We start from the raw sequence: 24,144 nt of genomic DNA, 5'->3' as shown, positions 1-24,144 counted from the left end.
ATCACCCCACTCCCCCACCCCCTTTTCCCCACCCCTCATCCCCCCACCCCCATTCCCCCACCCCCATCCCCCCACCCCCATAGTTTCCCTTTAGTGCAAACCTGTGTGGTTTTGACAAATTCCTTTCAAACTGTGAATGGACCTTTTTCTAAGACCAAGTAATAAATGTATTTAATTACTTGAGAAAATGATCTAATGAAACAGTACTCCATCCCAATTTAAGCATTATTCAAACACATTTCAAATGCTGAAGTTTCAAACGGATCGTTTTATTTACACATTAGTTATCTTCATCAACATATACACACAGTGACACTGATTGTTCTGCACAGAACAAAGGATGTCTAGATATCCCAAAGGGAAATGAAAAATTTAAAATATATTATTTTTAGTATTGTAGGCAATTACATACACATCACTTACAAAGCTATTACTGATTTGTCCAAGGAAGCAGAGTGGTATAGAGGGAGGAAACCGGAGTATGCATTCAGGAGTGGCACGACTGAGATCTCAACATGAGAAAGCTGACAACACGTGGATTTTCGCTGTGAAATTTCTCTGCAAAATATGGGCACGGGTCTGTCGATGGGCAGGTGATTGTGGTCAATCTTTCGCACATTATGGTGCAGAGGCATCAAATGAGATTGCTTAGTCCTTCTCCGGGATCAGCTTCAGAACTTTTCCAATGGCGATAGTCTTGCCCTCATCTCTTAAAGTAAAACGACCCATCTGAGGAAAATCTTTAAAAGTCTCCAGGCAGATAGTTCCTGCTGTCCTTAACCGGGCAATACACACTTGATCTTGCTTCACAAAACGGGGCCGTGCCTTGCTTTTTTCTCCTGACTTTTTATCTACCAAGGAGATCAAGGCTGTTATCTCAACCTCCTCTATACAAGTGTGAATGTGAAGCACCGCGTTATAACCTGGGCAGATGATAGACTTGTGCTCAATGATCACTATCTGAACATCAAATGTGCGTCCAGAATGGCAAAGATTACTGGGTTCACAAAGTATGAAGCCCGGGAGAATCTCTTCTTCTTCAATTCCTTTCAGTCTGATTTTGAGGTTTTCACCTGGAGCTACAAAATCAGTCTCGGCATCATCAGAAACTATTCCTAGAACTTCCACACTGTGTTTGTTTGGCATCATCACAAGCTGCTGGCCTTTAAAAATGGACCCAGACTCCAGCTTTCCCAGGACCACGGTGCCCATATCCTTGTACTTATCCACAATTGGCAACCTAATTGGCCCATCAATTGATCTGTTGAAGTTTGGCAAACTATCCAAATACGGAATAAATGGTAAGCCGGTGTACCAAGGGCAGAAATCAGATTGCTCTTTAATATTCGCTCCAGTCAGTCCTGAGCAGGGCATAAAGTGAATGTCCTTTTTTGGACTGAAACCAACTTTTTTCAGAAAGGGCACCAGTTTTTCCTTACATTCTTCGTATCGCTCACTGCTCCAGTCCACTGTGGGATCATCCATCTTATTAATAAGCACTATTAGGTATTTTACCCCTGCTGTTTTGGCCAACATTGCATGTTCTCTTGTCTGTCCACCTTTCTCAAATCCAGTTTCAAATTCTCCTTTCCGGGCAGAGATCACCAGCACAGCTAAATCAGCCTGAGAAGCACCACCAATCATATTTGGAACAAAACTCTTGTGGCCAGGGGCATCTAAGATTGTGAAATGCTTCTTTTCCGTTTCAAAATACGCACGGCCCACTTCCACTGTTTTACCCTTGTCTCGTTCTTCCTGGTTTGTATCTAAAGCCCAGGACAAGTACCAGGTCTCTCTATTCTTCTCCTTAGCTTCTCGTTCGTATTTCTCAAGTGTCCTTCTGTCAACCATTCCCGTCAAAAACATGATCTGTCCTCCAATGGTTGACTTGCCGGCATCTACATGCCCAATGAACACCACATTTACGTGTTCTTTCTTAGGAGCACCTGATGGTATGACCACAGCTTTTGATTTCCTTACTTCCTCTTTCTCCTCCATCACTTCCTTGCCACTTTCTTCTGGGGGCCCTGCAACTCCCAAAGAACCCCGTGGCTTTGCTTCACTCACTTCTTTAAGCTCCCACGATTCTTCCAGGGCCATCTCCACCTCTCCATTTTCTACAACAGGTTCAGAAAGTTCCATGGTAACCACTGAACTGGAACCCTCCCACGACACGAAAGGGCCATCTTTGGAAGGCTCCACAGGTGCTCCCCATTCCATCCTTTTACCTTCAGGCTCCGCGGCGCCACCAATGCAGGTTTCGTCGCAGCTGGAGGCTGCGGGGGCGGGCGGCTGGGCAGATCCAGGCAGGAAGGACGGCACGAACTCCGCTGCGCTTACGCTAGGCACGAAAGGTTTGGCGTGGATGTTGAGCTGACTGCTGAAGGCCAAGCTGAGATGCTTGCGCTGGGCCTCGGCTTCTGCGGCCTCAGCCGCTGCCATGGCTGCGGGGGCGATTCCATCCCCGCTCGGAGCCGAACCCGGGGCTTCCATGTCCACCTGATCCCAGCAGTCGGGAGCCGAGTCGCTGCTGCTGCCGAGATCCATGGCGTGAGCAGCCAGGGTGCGGCGGAGAAGGAGCGAGGCAGGCAGGTCAGAAGGAGAGGGTTCTACCGGTGGTAGCAAGGCAGGACCAGCCACGGGCCACGGGCGAGTGACGCGAACCTTAGCGGCACGGAGGCAGCTAGGCGCAGATGCTGCATTCACAGCTGCTGCGGCGGCAGATATGGCCGCTCAAGGCTCAGCTCCAGTGTGTGAGCGAATCTCCTCCCCCAAATCCCAATCACTTCCGACTCCTCCACCCCTGACCCAACGCCTGTGGTGAATTGACCCCTCCCTGCCATCCGTAGGTTTGTCCCCGTTAGTTCTCAGACAGAGGATGAGTCAATTTAAAAAAGTACAATTTATAAAAAAAAAAAAAAAAAAAAAAAAAAGAGATTTTTCTATTTATTTTGGCTCACATAATCTGACAGACTAATTTGACCATGTCCCAATGATTAAGCCTTAGATACACCTGACTTAAAATTCTATAATCTTCACATAAAACAAAAAGTATTGAACAAATGGGAGGCAAAAATGAGTAACGGGGGGGGGGGTCATTAGAGCTTAGCCGGGGATTTATAAAATATATCAAGATAGTAATTGCAACTTAAAATCACTTATTAATTCGAAATCAAGAGGCTTTTTGTTCCCATTGGTGCCCCCCTCAGCTTCCATTTTAAGGATGGGGTTAATGATCTTTTGAAATCACCAAGGAAAGCAATTTTTCAACAATCATTTTATATGCAAGTGCCCGGACCGTAGCAGGCAGGCCATTCTCTGGACTAATGCCACTTGTACCTTTCCAACCATCTGTATTCTGGGTGTACCCACCCTATATACCAGGACGTCTACAAGAAGCACAGGCCTTGACCTTCCAGCTTTCTTCAAAGAACCTGAAACCAGCACTGGGTTTGCAATAAGAATCAATGCAGTAGTAGTAGCAGCAGCAGTAGTAGTAGTCGTAGTAGTAAATAGAAACTGTCAGCTCAATTAAAGCCACTATGACCTCTACGGTGGAGAAACTCCTTTACAATTCTAATCAATAGACTATCACCCTTAGAAAAGGTTGATATTTTCTCTAAATCCTGAATGACCTTGTTTGTATCTTATAGCAATCAGAGAGGGGGAAGCTGCGGATAATTCAATTTACTTTTCCCAGGTGGAGTTGTAGACATTTGCTTTAAATCAACCCAATAACAAAGTAAGATGTTATAAAACCAAGTGAATGACTGGCAATTTGATTACTATGTTCTCCATACTTTATGAGAATATCAGGGCCCTTGATATTGTTCAACTCGGAGCTGCCACAGTTGTATGCTATTTACATAGCCTTTTGTTCTTTTTCCTTGGTAATGGTTTAGTTCTTTTATTGCAGAAAAAAGAAATAATAAGAAAAATTGAAAGGTAAAATGTAAAGATAGACTTCTGGGCAGGACCCCCACACATGTACTGTAACATTTTGTGAATCTAGGACAGCTTTCTTTAAACGGATTTAGGAGACTGTCAAGGTTTAAGGGGCTGTTGTTACATAAAGCAATCTATTCAAATAAACAGGACACGTTTAGAATTTTTCCTTCTTCTAAGTCAACTGAATTAGTCATAAAAATATTAGCAAGTTTGCTGCTTGGGGTATCTCTTTTAGAGAGCAGAGAGTTTCCTTCATTAACAACTTTAAAGGGGAAAAAGAAATGGTGGGTTGGTGTCCTCACAGTCTATCATTCATAGAATTCAGAAAACAGCAAGAGGCAGGACAGAGAAAGAGACAGACAGAGGGAGAAACAGACAAACAGAAACATACATTTGCTTCACTCTACTGGGAAAATTGACCTTAGACAAAACTCTTGGTTTATGAAGAAATACTTGTCTCCAGTTTCTCAAAGATTTTCCCCACCAAGTTTTAAGTACATATGACACTTATTCATTTCCCTGTTTAAATGTTTTATTGTAAAACATAGCACAAAGATAATTGCATAAACCCAGGAAGTAGTGTCTACCTTTAATTCCAGCACTTAAGAGACAGAGGCAGGTAGATCTCTGAGTTCGAGGTCAGCCTGGCTTATAGAGCTAGTTCCAGGACAGCCAGGGCTACCTACACAGGGAAAGTCTGACTCAAAAAATGCATAAAACAAAATTATGGTTTTTTTCTTATAAAAAAGAAATAAACACCACTGGGGTTGGGCACCCCCAAATTTTGACCAAAGGTTCAGAGAACATCCAGAAGAAGGGACAGAAAGACTAAGTGACACAGTGTCTGCCTCAGGACAGTGTCTTCTACATATGACAGAGAAAGTGCATCCATGAAATCTCAACAGTATGGTTGCCTAAAAAAGATATACATAATAACAACACTAATTGACACAGCAATGTGGATAAGAAAATTCCTAGAACATGGACTCCGCAACCCATGGGTCTCCATCCCTTTAGTAAACCTCTGTCTCTAAAAGTGTTTACATTACAATTTAGGACAGTAGCAAAATTACAGTTATGAAGTAGCAGTGGAAACAATTTTATGATTGGGGAATCACCACAAAAGTGAAGAACTGGATTAAAAGGTTTCAGCATTAGAAAGGTTGAGAACCACTGACCTGGAAGAGCGACAGGCAGTTAATGGCTGCTGAGAGGGGTCAAATAAGTCTTTCCCAAGGATGAGACCCAGATAGGTTATCCTGTCTGAAGTGGTCAGCTCTAAGCACATATACACATGAGAAACACTGAATGGATTCAGTATGTTGTATTTGTATATACATATTATATTTGTGCGACAATGATAATCAGAGAAGAAGTCATAGGTTTGAAAGTGAGTGGAAAGGACATAGGATGAGTTGGGGGAAGTCAAGGAGGGGAAATAATGAAAACAATTATGAAAGTCTCAAAAAGTAAAAGGCAAATAAAAACTATGACCTGGTCATAAATATTTTGAAAAGAGGAAGCACATTTACAGTAAACATATAAATCAATAAATGAACATTTGTATCAGATGGTGTGATATGCATGTGTAATTTTAGAATTTGGGAAATGGAGACAGGAGAATCAGAAGTTCAGGATCAGTTAGAAACCTAGTAAGGGACTGGGAAGTGAAGGAGTTCTTCTAAGAAGGGGGGAACAGAATAGTGTTATTGAGAGATAAATGTGAAACATTATAAAGTCTTTTTTCATTTCTACTATATTCAAATACTATACATTTCCTCATAGATACTTCTTTAATAGTATCCCACAGGCTTAGCTGTTGTTTTTTATTTTTATTTAGGAAAAATGTAATTTCCTGATTAATTTATCATATGATCTATAAGTTACAGGATTTTATTTAGTGTTCAAATTTTTAGGGATTTTCTATAATCATTCTAGTATGGATTTCTAATTGAAATCCATTGTTGTCTGAGAAAATTTGCATATGATTTCAATCCTTGAAATTTGGGGGGATTATTTTCACTCTTTGTAATATGGTTTACATCAGTAAATATTCCATGTGTATCTGAGAAAATGTATAACATATTATTGTTCGGTAATATGCTTTATATGTCTATTAAGTCTAGACAGCTAATTGTATTATTCAAATCTTTATATCTCTGATGATTTTCTATTTATATTGACAGAGGGTCATTGAAATTCCTGAATACAATTTTTGATTTTAACATTTTCCTCTTCAATTCTATCAGGTTTACTCCAAGGATTTTGAAACTCTTTTACCAAGTATGTAAACATTTATGATTGATTTTCTATCTTATTTATTCGGGCAAGGTCTTAGAATATATTCTAGGCTAACAGAACTATCCAGATTATCCCGATAGAACCCCAGGCTACCCTTAGGCAACATATATTCTTATTAAATTGATTGTTTTATCACTATTAAGCATTTTTTACCATAATATTTCTAGTTTTCTTACTATAGGGTTAACATGGACTATCCTTTTTAAAAAATTTTTATTTTTATGCTATTTGCATCTTTACAAATAGGTATCTTTATTTTCCTATGGGCTTTGAGATAGAGCTCTAACTAGTGCAGATTAGACTTACATATGAATCCTAGTAACACAAACACAAAACAATGTCAATAAAAACAAGTTTAACAAATGCAGCTCTTATAAATAACAATTTGCCTTTGTATCTACTTTATTTTGCCTTAGTATGAAAGATATTCTTTCCAGATAGATTTTTTTTCCTGCACTGTTTTTAGAATATCAGTGGTATCTAATATTTTCTTACTCAAACTGTTCCCATTGAGAAATGCAATGTCCTTGCATTGTTTCTGTGTACCTAATGTACCTTTTTATCTCTTAGTGCTTTTAACATTCTTTCTTTTTCATTAGCATTAAGTAATGATTAACTATAATGTGAATTGGTGTACCTTTTCCCATTTTTCTTTAGTATCATCTTTCCCAGTTTTAGACAATATTTTTCTGATATATATATGAAATACATACACATACATACACACATGCACACACACACACACACACACACAGGATGATCTCAATTTGCATCCGTTTTCTAGGGGGTAGGGATACAGCTCAGTAGTAGAATGCTTAGTATGTATGAAACTAGTTTCAGTATCCAACCCTGCAAAATGGCCCTTGCAGTTAAATAGTTTATAACTTAGTTGCATTCAAAATACACATAATTTTCATGTCTGGCATTTTTTTTTGTCTTAGCACTTAAAATGTATCATCTCACTGTTTTGTGGTATTCATTATTTCAATAAGAATCCAGTTGACAAAGTTACTAGGATCCATCTAAAACACAGGCCTCTTCTTGCTTTCAATATTTCCTTTGTCTCTCAGCATTGTTCTTGCATTTATCTTGCGTGGAGCTCATTGAGCTTGGTACACAGTCTTCTATGCAACACTGGAATTTCCTTGAATACTTTTTCTCTTTTCCTGACTGAGCACCATTATACATATGGGATTAATGGGAATCTCAGCTTTCTCTGGGTTTATTCTTTTCTCAACAATCATGTCTCTTTCTATTATTGGAGAATGACATTTGATCCATCTTAAAATTGGTTGATTCCAACTCTGACTGTTCAATTCAAGATTACTTGTTTCTTTCATGAAATTTTCACTTGACTTATTCTAATTTTCAACTCTAAAATTCCTACTTTGTTGTTTTATCACTTCCACACTTTATTTGTATTCTCTAGCTGATTAAATATTAACAACACACCTTCATTAGGTCTTGAGGTTTCTCATGGTTTATTGATTTATATTGACCTTAAAATTTTGTCCACTGAATCTGGTAACTGATACCAAACGCATCCACATGAGAAAAGACAACAAATTCAACATGTGGTTAAAAAAACAAAGATGTCAGCATGTGGAATAATGAAACTAGACCCATATTAACATGAAAGGGGAAAATCTCATGAATCCTCGACTATATGCACAGAACTATCAGCAACTAAGGAATGCTGAGATCACTAGAGCAGGCTTCCCCAGATAAGAGCCCCCAAATGGTTACCCAAAACCAAGTGATAAGCCCTGAAATTATATATATATATATGTGTGTGTGTGTGTGTGTGTGTGTGTGTGTGTATAACATTATGTGGACTGAGTAGGTTGTGTCAATATATTATTGTATTCATATTATATATATATCATCTATATCATATATATAGTTTGTGTGTGTGTGTGTGTGTGTGTGTGTGTTTTAACCAACAATTAGAGGTCATGAATTTGAGAGAGAGTAAAAGGGAGATATATGAGAGGGGTTGGAGGGAGGAAATGTACTCATAAGTTCGTATTAGCTGTTAATTAAAGGATAATCATGCTACAATTCACAGACCCAAAAAGGCCAAGTAACAAAGGGGTGGGGGTGCATGGACCTCCCTGGGAAGGGGAAGTAGAATAAATTTTGCAGGTAGACTGGGTACAAATTAGTAGAACAGGAGGACTCAGGTGGGACATGGGTGGAGTAGGGTGGGGTGAAGGGAGAGAGTACTGGGAGAGATGAGTGAAAATGGGAGGGGCACATTTGGGAGATGATATGGAAGTCTAGTGCAGTGCAAACACCCTGGAATCTACAAGGATGACCCTAGTAACCCTAGTGAAGACTCCTAGTAATGGGAGATATGGGGTCTTCTCTAACCAGGAAAGGCTTCCAGTGGTGGGACATCAACCTAACCACAAAACCTTTGACCTACAATTTTCCTGCCTATAAGATGTACTGGGTAATGATGGCACAGAATTTGTGCCAACACAGAACAACCAACCAATGACTGGTCCAAATTGTGGCCCACAGCACAGAGAAAGATAGCCCATGTCTGACACTGTTTGAATGGCCAGGAACCAGAGGCTAGTTAGCCCAGAGACCTAGAATAGGACCAAACATGACAAAAAGAAGTTTGTGAAGTGATTTCTAATGATATTCTGCTATACTCACAGATCCCAGTCATTGTCAGAGAATCTTCCTTGGGCAACTGATCAGAGCAGATACAGAGACCCACAGCCAAGCAGTAGGCAGAGCTTGGGAAACTGAAGAAGAGGAGAAGGATTGGAGAAGCCAGAGGAGTCAGGCAACATGAGAACACAGCCTGCAGAATCAACTAACTTGGGCTCTTAGGGGCTCAGAGAGACTGAACTAACAGTCACTGGACCTGTATATGTCTGTAGTAGGTCCTGTGCATATATGTTATGGTTGTGTATCTTGGTGTTCTTGTGGGACTCCTTACAGTGGGAGCAGGTGGCATCTCAAACTCTTTTGCCTGCCCTTGGAACCCTTTTCCTCCTGCTGGGTTGCCTCCTCCAGCCTTGATTATGGAGGTTTGTGCCTAGTCTTATTGTAACTTGTTATGCCATGTTCAGTTGATATCTCTGGGAGGCCTGCTCTTTTTTGAAGGGAAATGGAGGAGTAGATCTGGGGAAAGAGGGGAAAGGGTGGGAACTAGGAGAAATGGAGGGAGAGGAAACTTTGATTGGGATGTAATGTATGAGAGAAAAAATAAATAAATGGTAATAATAGTAAGAAAAAATACAAAATATTTTAATTAAAAATGAAAACATAAATAATCTAGTATATAAACCATTGCATTAGCAATTTGTTACACCCTTTTAATTTTGTTTAATTTCTGTTTCATCCTGTGCCTGAGTAACATATTCCTGTTTTATGGTATGTCCAATAATTTTTGAATAATGTATTCTTTTGTGATAATTCTCATTTATGATATCTGACTTTGCTGATATCATTCACTGCTCTTTGGATCCACTAACTGCTGGCAGATTTGCAAAGCGATCATGTCTTATGTTGAGGCCAAAACAATGAATATTCGTTTGAAATGGAAACTTTACTTAAAAATTTGAAGGTTAGTTTCTTTCTGGGTTAGCAATATATAGTAAAAGGATAAATAGTTATATTATCAATGTAGCCAGAAAATTATGAGAAAAGAAGAAATATCAGAGGGGGTAAATGAATAGATTTCTATTATCAAGTATAAAATAGGAAATATTATATAGCTCATGATATAAAACAACTAATAAGGGACATTCTGAACTTCTTTGTGTGTGTGTGTGTGTGTGTGTGTGTGTGTAGTCAGCAATTTTTTTAAAAATAATTTCTTAAAAGCATTAAACAATGAAGCTTACCCATGATTAAATAGATAACACAAACTGTACCATAATTATTATAATGATAGTTGTTTCACTGCTAAAGTCATTTGGAAACAGAAGTCCCTATGCCCAAATGCTTTGACTGGTAAATTTGACTGTATATTTAATGGAGAACTTCAAGCCTATATAACTACTTTCAGAAAACAGAAAAGGAAGAAACATTCCTAACTTATATTATGAAATTATGTTTTTTAAAAAGATCAATAACCTCTATGAGTTGAGACACAAAATTCCTGAATAAGTTATTAGCAAAAATAACATAACATATGGAAAGTATTGATGCAAACACCCAACTAACAGAACAAAGGACATAAAAGATAGTTTATTCTGGGGCCAAATGTGAGTGACCATGTTCTGGGAATACACATACTCAGGTTTCCACAAGTATCATTGTGATGGCTTAGATGAGAGTGGCCCCATAAGCTCATATGTTTGAATGCCTGGTTGGTCCCCAATTGGTACAATTGTTGGAGCAAGATTGGGACATGTGACCTTGGAGAAGATGTGTATTCGGGATAGGCTTTGAGGTTTCAAAAGACTTGTGATATGACCAAAACAACTAGTAAAAAGAAAGTGTTTGATCAGAGGGTTGCAATTCATAATGACAGAGCAAACGGTTATTTAGCATCAGGAACAGCTTAGAGCCCACATCTTAAACCACAGGTATGAGCAAACAGAAAGGGATTGGGAATGGCATGGTCTTTTAAAAGCTCAAAGCTCATCCACAGTGATAGACCTCCCCCAACTAGGCCACACCTCCTAATCCCTGCCAAACAGTTATACCAACCACATTACAAGCATTCACATACATGAGCCCATGAGGGCCATTTTATTCAATAATTCTCATTCATATTCAGTATAGGAGAAGTTATATAAGATTTTATTAGATACAGAATTTTTAAAAATCATAAAAGTATTTGCCAAATACATTAGAGGAGACCACATCAAACCAGGGAAATGCTGATATAGGTTTCATACACTAACTGGTAACTTCCTTAGCTTTCAGATTGACGGAAGCTAATGTTTTGCTTTTTTAACATTTAAAAAGTCAAAGAATGTTAGGTTAGATACATCACTTGAGTGTCAGTGAGTGGATTTTATGGGGAATAAAAATAGCTCAAGATAAGTTGACAGTCACCTATATTTTAAGCCTCCATAGTCTTTTGGTTCAGTTATTTGACCTTCAGAAATTTCAGTTTGCAAAATATAACATATTATGACCATATTGAGTCTATCTTTGTTTAAAAAATGTTAAACAGTTAAAATGTCAGTGTATGCTACCCCTATTAACAATCCACTGGGGGGCAAAAATAAGATCATTGTCTCAGAAGGTTTAGAAAAGTCATCACTCTACACATTAGACCAATTAGGAATCTTCCCTCCAGCTAGTAATAAGAGCTTCTACTGCAAACCCACAGCTAACATCATCCTTAATGGTAGAAAATTGGATGTTTTCTCTCTAATCTACAACAAAGCAAAGAAGTTTTTCTCATCACCTCTACTTAACATCATTTTAGAAGTAGTAAACAATGCTGTATCATGGGATTAGAAAAAAGTGTGTAACACCTGTGGGGACTTGAATTAATTTCTTAGCACCAAATAAACAAACAAACACTACCAATTTGTAAAGTGACAAACTGATTTTGCATGAAAAAGAAATAAAATTCATACTTTCTAAGAAAGTTACAAGAAATATACAAATAAAAAATATACAAAAATACTATAAGCCCTAGATATATCTAGTGAGTTTAATAGAAAAAGAATAAGTCAACACATACAATCAAACATATATACTATAAACTAGTAATGAAATTTTCAAAATTTGTAATAGCAACAATAATTACATTGGAATGATAGTTTATGATAGCTCAAAAATAATTTGATATGAATTTAAAAACAAAATATATGGATCATACATTTGAAAAGTACTAAACACTAATGATAGAAAATTTGAAAAATATATAAAGAGTGCTGGAATATGTATTTATAATTCCAGCTACTAAAGATGTAGAAGCAGGGAGCTCATGTGAAACCCAGGATTTGAAAGCCAGCCTGGGCAGCAAAGAAAGCCTAATCTCAATAAACAAAAATGATTTTTAAAAAGTAGAGAGAAATGTACTGATATTGATTTGTAGTATAAAGTAAATGTGACAGCCACCTTCAAATTATCTATAATTTTAACACCATTGCAAAAATTATCACAATGGGTTTTTTTAATGGCTGTACAAATGTTGGTCTTATCATTTACAGGGCAAATCAGAAGAATTAGAAGGCTCAATTTTTTTTACTTTAAAAAATCAATTTAGATAAATCCTACTACTTGTAATTGCAGAATAATGTATTCTTTTTAAAAATTACATGCTTGGCCAGTACATAGAGAAATAGGTTTAGTTGTGTTATTTTCATACATATGTATCAGTATATTTTCTTCCTATTCTCCCCATTACTCTTTCCCATCCCCTTTAATCTAGGTGCTGGTGTTTCCTTAGTTTCCTATGCCCAGGCAGTTGATTAATTCCCTAGATAAAAAGCACAATGAATCTTTTCTTGTTTTACTTTTCTGGGACTAGTTCTCGAACTCCCAGTCCTCCTGCCTCTGCTGCCCAAGTGTTGGAATTATGAGTCTATCTCTGATGACTATTTTTATCTGAATATTTTTCAACATAAATTTATAGCCAGAACATGGAAGAACAGCAATTGTTAACCTTTGCCGTATCAGTTTGTTTCTCTCTACCTCATTTTCTATTCCGCTTTGGATAAACAACTTGAAGCTTACAGGCATTATTTTTAAGCAAACATAAATGCTTGCAGGAAAGTGTCATATGTTCTAAGTGTATGGCTCAAAAAATTTTTTCAGAGTGAGCACACCCACGTAATTATGATCAGCATCGGCAAGACCATAAATATATCAACTTCCTGTTACACCTTAATTCCAAATGAATTCCAGACCTGGCTTCTATCCCTGTAGAAAAATTTTACTGCGTTTGAACTTTATTAAAAGTGCAATAATTTTGATTTTACAATTTTGACTGCGTGTGGATTCTTTGCTTTAAGAATGGCTACCTTGGCTCCTTGTAGCCTTGCGCACTGACAGGAAGAGCGTCGCCACTTCCCTGCTTGCTGTTCCTGCATACTTTTGGGGCCTCTGGTGGCCGCTGGCGTCAGCAGCTGCCTGTCTGGGAGCTGTGCTCACTGCCTGGGCCCCACCCCTTGTGTTTCAGGCTGTGCTTGCAGAGCCTTCCGCAGCTTCCTTCTGAGATGACGATGACGCGGTTTTGATGCCTACTAAGTCTTGTGATGTTTTCCTTGCAACCATCGGGGTTTTGTTTGTTTGTTTGTTTGTTTTTAGCAGGGGCGGGTGTTTTTATTTTTGAATGATATGTTTTAAATTGTGAAATGGGTTGTTTGTATTTTCCTTGACAAAGAAATTGAGACCTAAGACGTCATTTGCTTACTGCCACACACTTTGTCAGTGGCAAGTGCTAAGCTAGGATATGGGCTTATCGTTGTCATAAGGTCTGCTTTTCTCCAACATTATACTTCCCCAAAGCACCTGAAATGGATTGGAGCGGTAGTTTTTGTTGTTCCTATGAGATTGCGTATCTGGAATAAAAACCATGAAATATCTAAAGTAGGACATTTCAAAAGATCTGGAATGGCATCAGGGAAAGCCGGAAAGGAATGCCGAGGGCACAGCTGTAAAGAATTTGCCATCTGAAGAATTTATGGGAAACAGTTTACCAGAAACACCAGCATTTGAATCTTCAGACAGTTGAAATTGGTTCAAATTAAGTAAAATCAATAGTGAATAAAAATTAAATTCTGACGTACAAAACACACCATTTAACACCCTAACATAAATTTATGAAAACAAACAAAAAACATTTTTTATTTTAAACTCCGATGAAACATTTTGCACACTTTCTAGACTTTTATGTAAGAATTGACACGCTCCTGAAACTTGGTAAGATGCCAAAAAAATTGAAAACATTTCACTGAAAACTAACATTCAGTAACATATATCTAAAATGCTCAAGGAAGAAGATCTGTGAATGGAAAAGACCTGTGAAAGACTATTTCCATATTTACAGATTATTTGGGGGAATTTAGTGTCACTCAAAGCTCACTCCTATATCGATTGAAATAAAATTTAGATCACATTCAGGTGTACAGCCTACTAAGTTTTCTTCACTTAACAATTCTGCACCACTGTTTCCAAGCTGTTGCTATCCAGATGTTCAGTGTCAGGGTCCTTGAAGCTTGTAGTCTCAATAAATATTTGAACTTGCTCAGTGGATGCCGTAGTTAGAGCAACATGAATACCATTTTCTGCCCTAACAGTGAGGTAAAATCAGGTTCTTTCGAGTGGGAGCAGCCACGCTGCACCCCTGCCCCACATACTCATTCTATCGTTATCTTTGAAACTTTCAGACTTTTCCCAGCATTGCTTTTGATACACATCCCATCCAGATGTGTTCTTGTAGGAATGTCTCTGAGTTGCTTCCTACTTTACTTTGTTCCTTCCCCTGCACAGTTAGGGAAAACACGCAGGCATCCCTGTCAGTCCTGACTATGAGAATAAGCAGAAACCTGTGGCGACTGACATCCTCTGCCTTGCAGTAGTAGGAACCAGATAATGTACTGTCGTGGACAGACAATAGCAGCTTTGAGTAAATCCTTACCTCTCTAACTCTGCACTTCAGTCAAGAGCCCTCAGCCTTTTCAGTCCGTTACTTTCTACTACAAAAGCTTGCAGCCTTCAAAGGGCTTTAGTGGGGGTCGGGGAGGGGAGTTGTTAAAAAAAATCAAAACTTTTCTCCCAGTTTACTAAAGGTTTCTTTCTCCATTGGTTGTCTTAAGTCAATTTTAGAATGAAAAACTGAGGGAAATATATTACCTGAATTTGGAGAAGAAAATGAAAGTCCTAAGTAGAATTGAAGCTGGGTAGTCTCTTAAAAGGGTTATGGGTGATTTTGGTATCTGTACCATCTGTATTGTATCAACATTTGCTGGTGGAAATGCAAACTTGTACAACCACTTTGGAAATCAATCTGGCAGTTTCTCAAAAAATTGGAAATAATTCTACCTGAGGACCCAGGTATACCACTCCTGGGCATATTCCTAAAAGATGCTCCACCATGCAATAAGGACACATGCTCCACTATGTTCATAGCAACCTTCTTCATACTAGCCAGAACCTGGAAAGAACCCAGATGTCCTTCGACAGGAGTGGATACAGAAAATGTGCTACATTTACACAATGAAGTACTACACAGCTATTAAGAATGAGGACATCATGAATTTTGCAGGCAAATGGATGGAACTAAAAAATATCCTGAGTGAGGAAACCTAGACCCAAAAGGACATGCATGGTATGTACTCACTGATAAGTGGATATTAGTCATAAAGTACAGAATACCAATAATATTCCCCACAGACCCACAAAAGTTAAATAAGAAGGAAGGCCAAGGGAGGATACTTGAATCACACTTAGAAGGGAAAACAAAATAGTCATAGGAGGTAGAGGGAAGAAGGGAACTGGGGGGGGGGGGGTGGGATGAGGAGGGGAATGGGGAGGCAGGATCAGGTGCAGGGAAAGAGAGGAGAGAGGGCCAGAGGGCCAGAAGGATGAGTGGAGCTCTGAAGCTTCCTGGGGTGGGGGTGGGTGTTGGGGAAGAGAATCTCTAGGAGGTCCCAGAGATCTGAGGTGGGGGAGGCTCCCAGGACTCAATGTGAATGGCCTTAGCTGAGATACCTAACAGTGGGAACATGGAACCTGTAGCCAGGCAGGACCCCAGTGGAAGGATAGGGACACCAACCCACTCACTAAATTTTCAACCCAGAATTTGTCCCAGAAACGCAGGGATGGAGCAGAGATTGAAGGAAAGGCCAACAAATAACCAGCCCAACTCGAGACCGGTCCCATGGGCAAACACCGATCCCTGGCACTATTAATAATACTCTGTTCTGCTTCCAGACAGGAGCCTAGCACAACTGTCTGAGTGGCTCTACCCAGGAGTTGACAGAAACAGATGCAGAGACCCACAGCCAAACATTAGATGGAGGTTGGGGACACCTATGGAGGAGTTCGGGAAAGGATCGAAGGCTCAGAAATAGATGGGAACTACACAGGAGGACCAACAGAGTCAACTAGCCTGGAACCTTAGGAACTGTCAGAATCTGAGTCAGAAAACAAAGAACATACACAGGCTGGAACAAGGCCCCCAGGCACATATGTAGCACATGTGCAGCTTGATCTTTATGGCTGCCTGTCTGGCCTCAGCGGGAGAAGATGTGTCTAATCTTGATGTGCTAGACAGGTGGGATTCCCAGAGGGGTCCCACTCTCTCAGAGAAGGGGAGGGTAGATGGGAGGAAGAAGCTAGGTGAGGGGGGGGGAAGGAAGGGGGAACAACATTTGAAAAAAAAAAACAACAGCAACAAAAAATGAACTGAATTTTCTGCTGAAACAGGATATCCCATTAGAAGGGGCTGCAAAGAGAAAGGGGCCTGACAGGAACCAAATACGATAATGTAGATGATGCCGTTTACATGTAGTGCCGACAGAAATGCTCATCTGGTGTCCCTGTTAAAGGCATGGAGCTTCAAGCTGCTGCAGAAAGATTTACACGGTGTTTTGGCTGAACAAATTTTAAGGGCGGTACTGGTTGACTTTTTATATTTTGAAATAGGCATGCAATTTTGGGAACCCAAAACATGTAGGGAACATGTTTGAGGTTCAGTTTCAGAACACATTGAGCCATTTTGAAAAAAAAAGTCTATGATAATTAAAGAGAAAAAACTACACTTAGCCCAAATGCACAATGGGGATGAGACTGAAAATCAATGCCAAAGAACACTCAAGCAAGTAGAAAAGATACCTGCCTACCGGGAGGGAAATAGTCAAAGAATGGTTGTCTGCCCTTATGTGTGCAAATGCAAACAGAACTCACAAATTAACATCAGTCATTGGCAAAGCAAAAATACCCAAACGTGTGAAAGAGGACACAAGTCCATTATCTAGAATACATTAACATAGTAAAGATGTTTAGTTCACAAGAGAATGGTTTTCAGAATGATTCTTTCAAAATTTTGTTCCTGGGGACCATTGTTTTCAACTTAATGATCTAAGATTTCCTGAGGCAGAAGGACATCACGGGTCACATGGATTCTGGAGAATTCTCTAGTTTACCCTCCTGCTGAATCCTTAACCAGCAAGGATTGTCCAACAAGGTGCATGTTCTTTATCCCTAATACTTCAATTTTGACTCAGCCAATGAATCAAGGTGTGATCGTGAGCAGCAAACAACTTAAGGGATGGAAATGACTTGTGTTTTGTGAGTTGGGGAGAAAGTGAGGATGAACAGGATAAAAGAGAAAAGGCAATTTCCATAATTACAATCTACAGTGTGAAAAGTGGAATTTTGAACAGCCCAAAAGGAATCTGGCTGTGATCTTTGAGGATTAGAAGGTGGGGATTATAGAGAAATTCTCGAGAAAGGTGCAGAGTTAGAAACCAAGCTGGGTAGTGACAAGGTTTGGCTAATTGATGTAATAAAGAAAAAGTTTATTTCAACCAAACAAAAGAGAGATAACAAAGGAAAATGTCCTAAGTGGGTGGCTGAAAGGCAAACTGCTGAATTTAAATTACCTACTGTAAAAGATAGGCTCTCCTAGTGCATGACAAATACAGAAAAAAGAATTTCCTTTTGCAATTCTTATGTTATTGAGTGCAATAGCGGGTCCTTTGTTTTTATTGTTGTGGAGAATTCCATTATATGAAGAGACTACAATAGAATTAGATCATTGGGACAGTATTTAATCTGCATATTTGAAGTACAATTGTACTATGAAGATTTTATCTAGTACATACCTTTTGGTGTTGTGTGTACAAATTTCTTTATGACACACATGTAAGAATAGAATTATTGAACCATAGCTTATATATCTGATTATGTTTATTAGATACTACAACCATATACAATGAGCTAAGAAACTACTAATAATTTTCAAATATTTTTGATTAAAATATAATTATATATTTTTCATTTCCCTTTCTCTACTTGTTTCACGTTTCTTCCAACTCCTCAAATTTATGGCCCCTTTTTCTTTATTATTGTTATTTTGTTATTATATATGTATAAACATAAGACCTCAGTAATGAACACCTAATTTGTTATCCAATAGAGTCAATAACAATACAAAATCATGTACACGCAAACAACAAAAATGGGCTCCTAACAATATTTTTAAGAGTTCAAACTGTTGTAGAATATTGTTATCAGACATCATGCTCTAATAAAAAGAATGGCCATTTTAGTGTTTAGTATAAATATAATTTTCTTTTTTGTGGTATGATCTTTGTCATAAATTAAATTATTGATTCATGTGTTGGTCCTACATTTTGCTATTTGTTTTGTGTGTTCTTACATGAACATACTTCCCATAATTAATATAGCTTTGTAATATACCTTATGTATGGTCATAAAAGTCATGCATTTTTGTTATTTTTCTTCAGTAATGCTTTGATTATTCTTGGGATTTTGAATTTCCACATATACTTTAGAATCTGCTTTTTTTCCTTTTTCATTAATTGTCTCATGCACACAACAACACAACACACACACTTGTACGTATGTGTTTCAGAGTTGATCACTGAATATTGGACAACTAATTGGTGTGTTGTTCCTAGGGAAGACTATTCCCCACTCTCAGCTTTCCTTAGCTTTCTTTAGTCCTTTCTGCAGGGTTGTAACCTCATGGGCTTTGTCCACATTATCATGTCTAGTGTTGTCCCTGAAAACACACATGAGAGCAACACCGTGAATATTGAACAGGTTATACTTCTAAATTTGTGTGTGTGTGACAATTAATAATAAAACACAGTTCACAGATTAGAAAAAGAACAAAAAGAGGTATATGGGAATGTTTTGAGGGAGGAAAGGAAAGGGAGAAATTTGTGATTATATTGTACTCTCACAAATTAAAATAATTGTAAACAAGATGATTCAGAACATTTTCTTATGTCATCTAACAGTCTATACTCATAATCAGAACATTTTCTTATGTATCTAACAGTCTATACTCATAATCCCATGACTGTCTTTAAGATGTCTTTTTATAGTAACTTTATTTATCCAGCATACAGACAAAATATTGCCACAGGTTCTTTTTCCCCAAGATTCTTTTCTTAAAAAAAACAAAAAAAACCCTTTTCTCATGTTAAGTCCTCATAATTTTTCCCGGGTCCACAATTAGCATTTCTATTGCTGTCATCCTTGTTCAGGTCATGTTTAAGCAGCTATATTAGTAAAATTTTATGGGTACAATCTGACATTTCTAAAATATACATTTTCATAGCTAACTCTTTGTTCTTCTGGCTCTTACAATCTTTATAGGTAACTAAAGAATACTGATAGAGATGGAAATAGTCTTCCTTAGGAAAGACCACACCAATTGGTTATCCAATACCAAATGGTCAGGCCTGAAAGCATATATACATACAAGTAACATTACAGAGACAGAGCAGGTTCTCAAATATGTATTTGGGAATGAATTTGAAAGAGAGCAATAAGGTCAAAAACTCAGGAGACAGCAGGTGTTGGAGAGGATGTGGAGAAAGAGGAACACTCCTCCACTGCTGGTGGAGCTGTAAGATGGTACAACCACTTTGGAAATCAGTCTGGCGGTTCCTCAGAAAACTGGACATGATACTTCCTGAGGACCCTGTTATACCACTCCTGGGCATATACCCAGAGGATTCTTCAGCATGCAATAAGGACACATGCTCCACTATGTTCATAGCAGCCCTATTTGTAGTAGCCAGAAGCTGGAAAAACCCAGGTGTCCTTCAACAGAGGAATGGATACAAAAAAATGTGGTATATTTACACAATGGAGTACTATTCAGCCATTAGAAACAATGACTTCATGAAATTCTTAGACAAATGGATGGAGCTGGAGAACATCATACTAAGTGAGGTAACCCAGTCTCAAAAGATCAATCATGATATTCACTCACTGATAAGTGGCTATTAGCCTAGAAACTTTGAATACCCAAGACATAATCCACAAATTAAATGATGTCCAAAAAGAATGGAGGAGTGGCCCCTTGTTCTGGAAAGACTCAGTGCAAGAGTATAGGGGAATTCCAGAACAGGGAAGCGGGAAGGGGTAGATGGAGGAACAGGGGGAGGGAAGAGGGCTTATGGGACTTGTGGGGAGTGGGGACCCAGAAAAGGGGAAATCATTTGAAATGTAAATAAAAAATATATCAATAAATAAAAAAAGAAAAAAAAAGAAAGAGAGCAATATGGAACCTTATATAGGAGGGCTTATAGGGGGGAAATGGAAGGGGGAAATGATGTAATTATAATCCCCCCTAAAGAAAACTAAGAAGAGTTACAAGAATTCAAACAACAGCAACAACAAACTTTTGAAATGACCATTTGTTTCCTAGACATACCAACTCATTAGTACTGTAGAATGTCTCCCCTCCAACTCTCTATGTGTGTGTGTTTGTGTGTGTGGGGGGGGGGTGTGTCTGTGTCCCTGTGCCTGTACCTGCTGTCTCTGTGTCTGTGCCTGTGGTTGCGCCTGCTGTCCCTGTGCCTGTGCCTGTGCCTACTGTCCCTGTGCCTGTGCCTACTGTCCCTGTGCCTGTGCCTTCTGTCCCTGTGTCTGTGCCTGTGCCTGCTGTGCCTTCTGTCCCTGTGTCTGTGCCTGCTGTCCTTGTGTCTGTACCTGTGCCTGCTGTGCCTTCTGTCCCTGTGCCTGCTGTGCCTGCTGTCCCTGTGCCTGTGCCTGCTGTCTCTGTGTCTGTGCCTGTGCCTGTGGTTGCACCTGCTGTCCCTGTGCCTGTGCCTACTGTCCCTGTGCCTGTGCCTTCTGTCCCTGTGTCTGTGCCTGTGCCTGCTATGCCTTCTGTCCCTGTGTCTGTGTCTGCTGTCCCTGTGTCTGTATCTGCGCCTGCTGTGCCTTCTGTCCCTGTGCCTGTGCCTGCTGTGCCTGCTGTCCCTGTGCCTGTGCCTGCTGTTCCTGTGTCTGTCCCTGTGCCTGTGCCTGTGGTTGCGCCTGCTGTCCCTGTGCCTGTGCCTGTGCCTACTGTCCCTGTGCCTGTGCCTACTGTCCCTGTGCCTGTGCCTACTGTCCCTGTGCCTGTGCCTTCTGTCCCTGTGTCTGTGCCTGTGCCTGCTATGCCTGCTGTCCCTGTGTCTGTACCTGTGCCTGCTGTGCCTTCTGTCCCTGTGCCTGTGCCTGCTGTCCCTGTGTCTGTGCCTGCTGTCCCTGTGTCTGTACCTGTGCCTGCTGTGCCTTCTGTCCCTGTGCCTGTGCCTGCTGTCCCTGTGTCTGTGCCTGCTGTCCCTGTGTCTGTAACTGTGCCTGCTGTGCCTTCTGTCCCTGTGCCTGTGCCTGCTGTCCCTGTGTCTGTGCCTACTGTCCCTGTCCCTGTGCCTACTGTCCCTGTGCCTGTGCCTTCTGTCCCTGTGCCTGTGCCTGCTGTCCCTGTGTCTGTGCCTGCTGTCCCTGTGTCTGTACCTGTGCCTGCTGTGCCTTCTGTCCCTGTGCCTGTGCCTGCTGTCCCTGTGTCTGTGCCTGCTGTCCCTGTGTCTGTAACTGTGCCTGCTGTGCCTTCTGTCCCTGTGCCTGTGCCTGCTGTCCCTGTGTCTGTGCCTACTGTCCCTGTCCCTGTGCCTACTGTCCCTGTGCCTGTGCCTTCTGTCCCTGTGTCTGTGCCTGTGCCTGCTATGCCTTCTGTCCCTGTGTCTGTGCCTGTGCCTGCTATGCCTGCTGTCCCTGTGTCTGTACCTGTGCCTGCTGTGCCTTCTGTCCCTGTGCCTGTGCCTGCTGTCCCTGTGTCTGTGCCTGCTGTCCCTGTGTCTGTACCTGTGCCTGCTGTGCCTTCTGTCCCTGTGCCTGTGCCTGCTGTGCCTTCTGTCCCTGTGTCTGTGCCTACTGTCCCTGTGCCTGTGCCTGCTGTGCCTGCTGTCCCTGTGCCTGTTCTTGTGCCTCTGCCTGAGTGGGATTTCAGGACTGACCACTTGGGTTTGGATAACCATTTAGAGCTCTCATTCCCTGGGGAAAATGAATTATCCCCCTATCAACAGGCATTAATTACCTATTCTAGACTTTTTGTTAAAGTGTGAGTCCCCATGAGCTTTCACCCTTTTACAGTGGAATTTAAATGTGGTTATCATTGTTCAAGCCTTTGTGAAGCAGCTGTATTGTTAAGATTTCATGAGAGAATATTTCTTGTCATATCTAGAAGACATAATTTGGCAGAAGACTTCCTGTTCCGCTGCCTCCTACAGTGGCACACACACACACACACACACACACACACACACACACAAAATCCACAGTACTCCCCATAATGCAGGTAGAGGACTTGGACATATGTATCAACTGGGGCTGGGCATACCATGGTCAGTCAGTTGTTCTCTGAATTTTGATCCTTTGTGACCCTCTGAAATGATCTTCATTTTTTATAAAACCACGCTTTTTTTTTTAATGAGTCACATCCATGTGGATATACAGCTAAGGATATACAGCTAAGCATTTGGAATGCAATTGGATACATTTAAGTCTAGGAAAGTAGCAGAAGTATGTTCTCACCTGAGAATGGTCAACTCACTAACAAAGGGTGACTGGGTTTACAGAACCAGGCATGATTTCTTTCCTGTTGAGTGGGCCTTCCTTAAATTCAAAGAGAGAGCTGTTGGATATCACTTCGATACAACTGCCATGGTGGTGTCCTTAGTGACATCTTGCAGTGCTTGCTATTTCTGTTTCATAGGCATCAAGACTGAGGATGACAATTAATTGCCTTTTGAAGTGGAAACTTAAGGGTTCTTTGGAGAGCCAGTTGTGCTGGACTGCTGGTGTATCCATGGGGTGTTTGTCAGTGGATCGAGCTGCCTCTGCTGCTGCTGACCTGTGAACTGAACTGCTGATTTCCAGACAACAGGAGTTGCTCCAAAAAAAAAAAAAAAAAAACCTTTCTAAACAGGTCCACTTCCCCCATATCCTTTCTTTCCCACTACCTCTGGTGGGTGATGGGCTACAAGGTAGGGTTAAAGCATTTAAGAACCATCATTAAAAGTAAGGTTTTAAAAGAAATTAAAATTATAGCCTTCCTCCCTTTGCAACTTGCATAGCACCATTCTATAATCCTGAAGAAGTAGGCCTTCAAGTCAGATCCAGCTGAACTCCATCAAGGCCTGTGTCCAAAGTCTGTGGTGTCCTCGGCAATAAGGTCCCACCTTCAACTTCTAGGAAGCAACCAAGGGCAACAGCAATAACTTATATTGATTTTAGAGTATCCTGGACTCCTATGACCAACAACTCAAAAGGAGGCTTTCCATGTCTGGCACTGGGGATTCTGTTAATAGTTTATGGTGCGTGTGTGTGTGTGTGTGTGTGTGTGTGTGTGTGTACACTTCTATGTATGCATATTTAAATATATACTCATGTGTGCTTATGTAATTTTAGGTATATATGAAATAATATAATTCACTATTATTATTGCAATGTTATCCATGTCTCCCTGTCCCCTCTTCTTCTGTGTTGTCCTCCAAAATCCAAATTAAAACAATTTTTCTCATTTCTCCCTTAATATAACCTGTTCCCTATGATTTATCTCTCTAGAGTTCTTTCCCCACACTTTTAGTCACTTTTTAAATTTCCTGGTTTCTGCATTTACTCCAAATTATTTGCTCATATTTGAAGGTTTGGAGTGTAGAAACAGAAAATGTGCAGTGGTTTTCTTTTTGTCTCTAGGATACCTCATTCAATTTAATCATTTCTGTTAATATCCACATACCTGCAAATTTTATCATTTTGCTTTTTTTTTTACAACTGAGTAGTATTCTATAGAGCACGTGGACCACTTGTTCATTCCCCCATTCATTGCCTGAAGGACATTTAGACTGTTTCCATTCACTAGTTATTGTGAATAGACTGCAACAACTAATAGGGCCGAGCAAGTATCTGTAGATCAAGAAGTCC

At 40.0% G+C, this 24,144-nt stretch overlaps 1 protein-coding gene across 1 annotated transcript; it reads right to left on the bottom strand.

Annotated features, from left to right (window-relative positions):
• Positions 1–272: 272 nt before the first annotated feature.
• LOC127674907 (eukaryotic peptide chain release factor GTP-binding subunit ERF3B) lies at positions 273–2,732 on the bottom strand. Its single transcript, XM_052170719.1, has one exon. The coding sequence runs from the start codon at positions 2,545–2,547 to the stop codon at positions 649–651; it is 1,899 nt and encodes a 632-aa protein (XP_052026679.1). The 5' UTR covers positions 2,548–2,732; the 3' UTR covers positions 273–648.
• Between the last annotated feature and the right edge of the window lie 21,412 nt (positions 2,733–24,144).

Source organism: Apodemus sylvaticus, chromosome X (assembly GCF_947179515.1).
Source record: "Apodemus sylvaticus chromosome X, mApoSyl1.1, whole genome shotgun sequence".
In the NCBI taxonomy this organism is placed as follows: domain Eukaryota; kingdom Metazoa; phylum Chordata; class Mammalia; order Rodentia; family Muridae; genus Apodemus; species Apodemus sylvaticus.
Note: the sequence above shows the minus strand (reverse complement) of the source record. Positions and strands in the feature narration are given on the sequence as shown.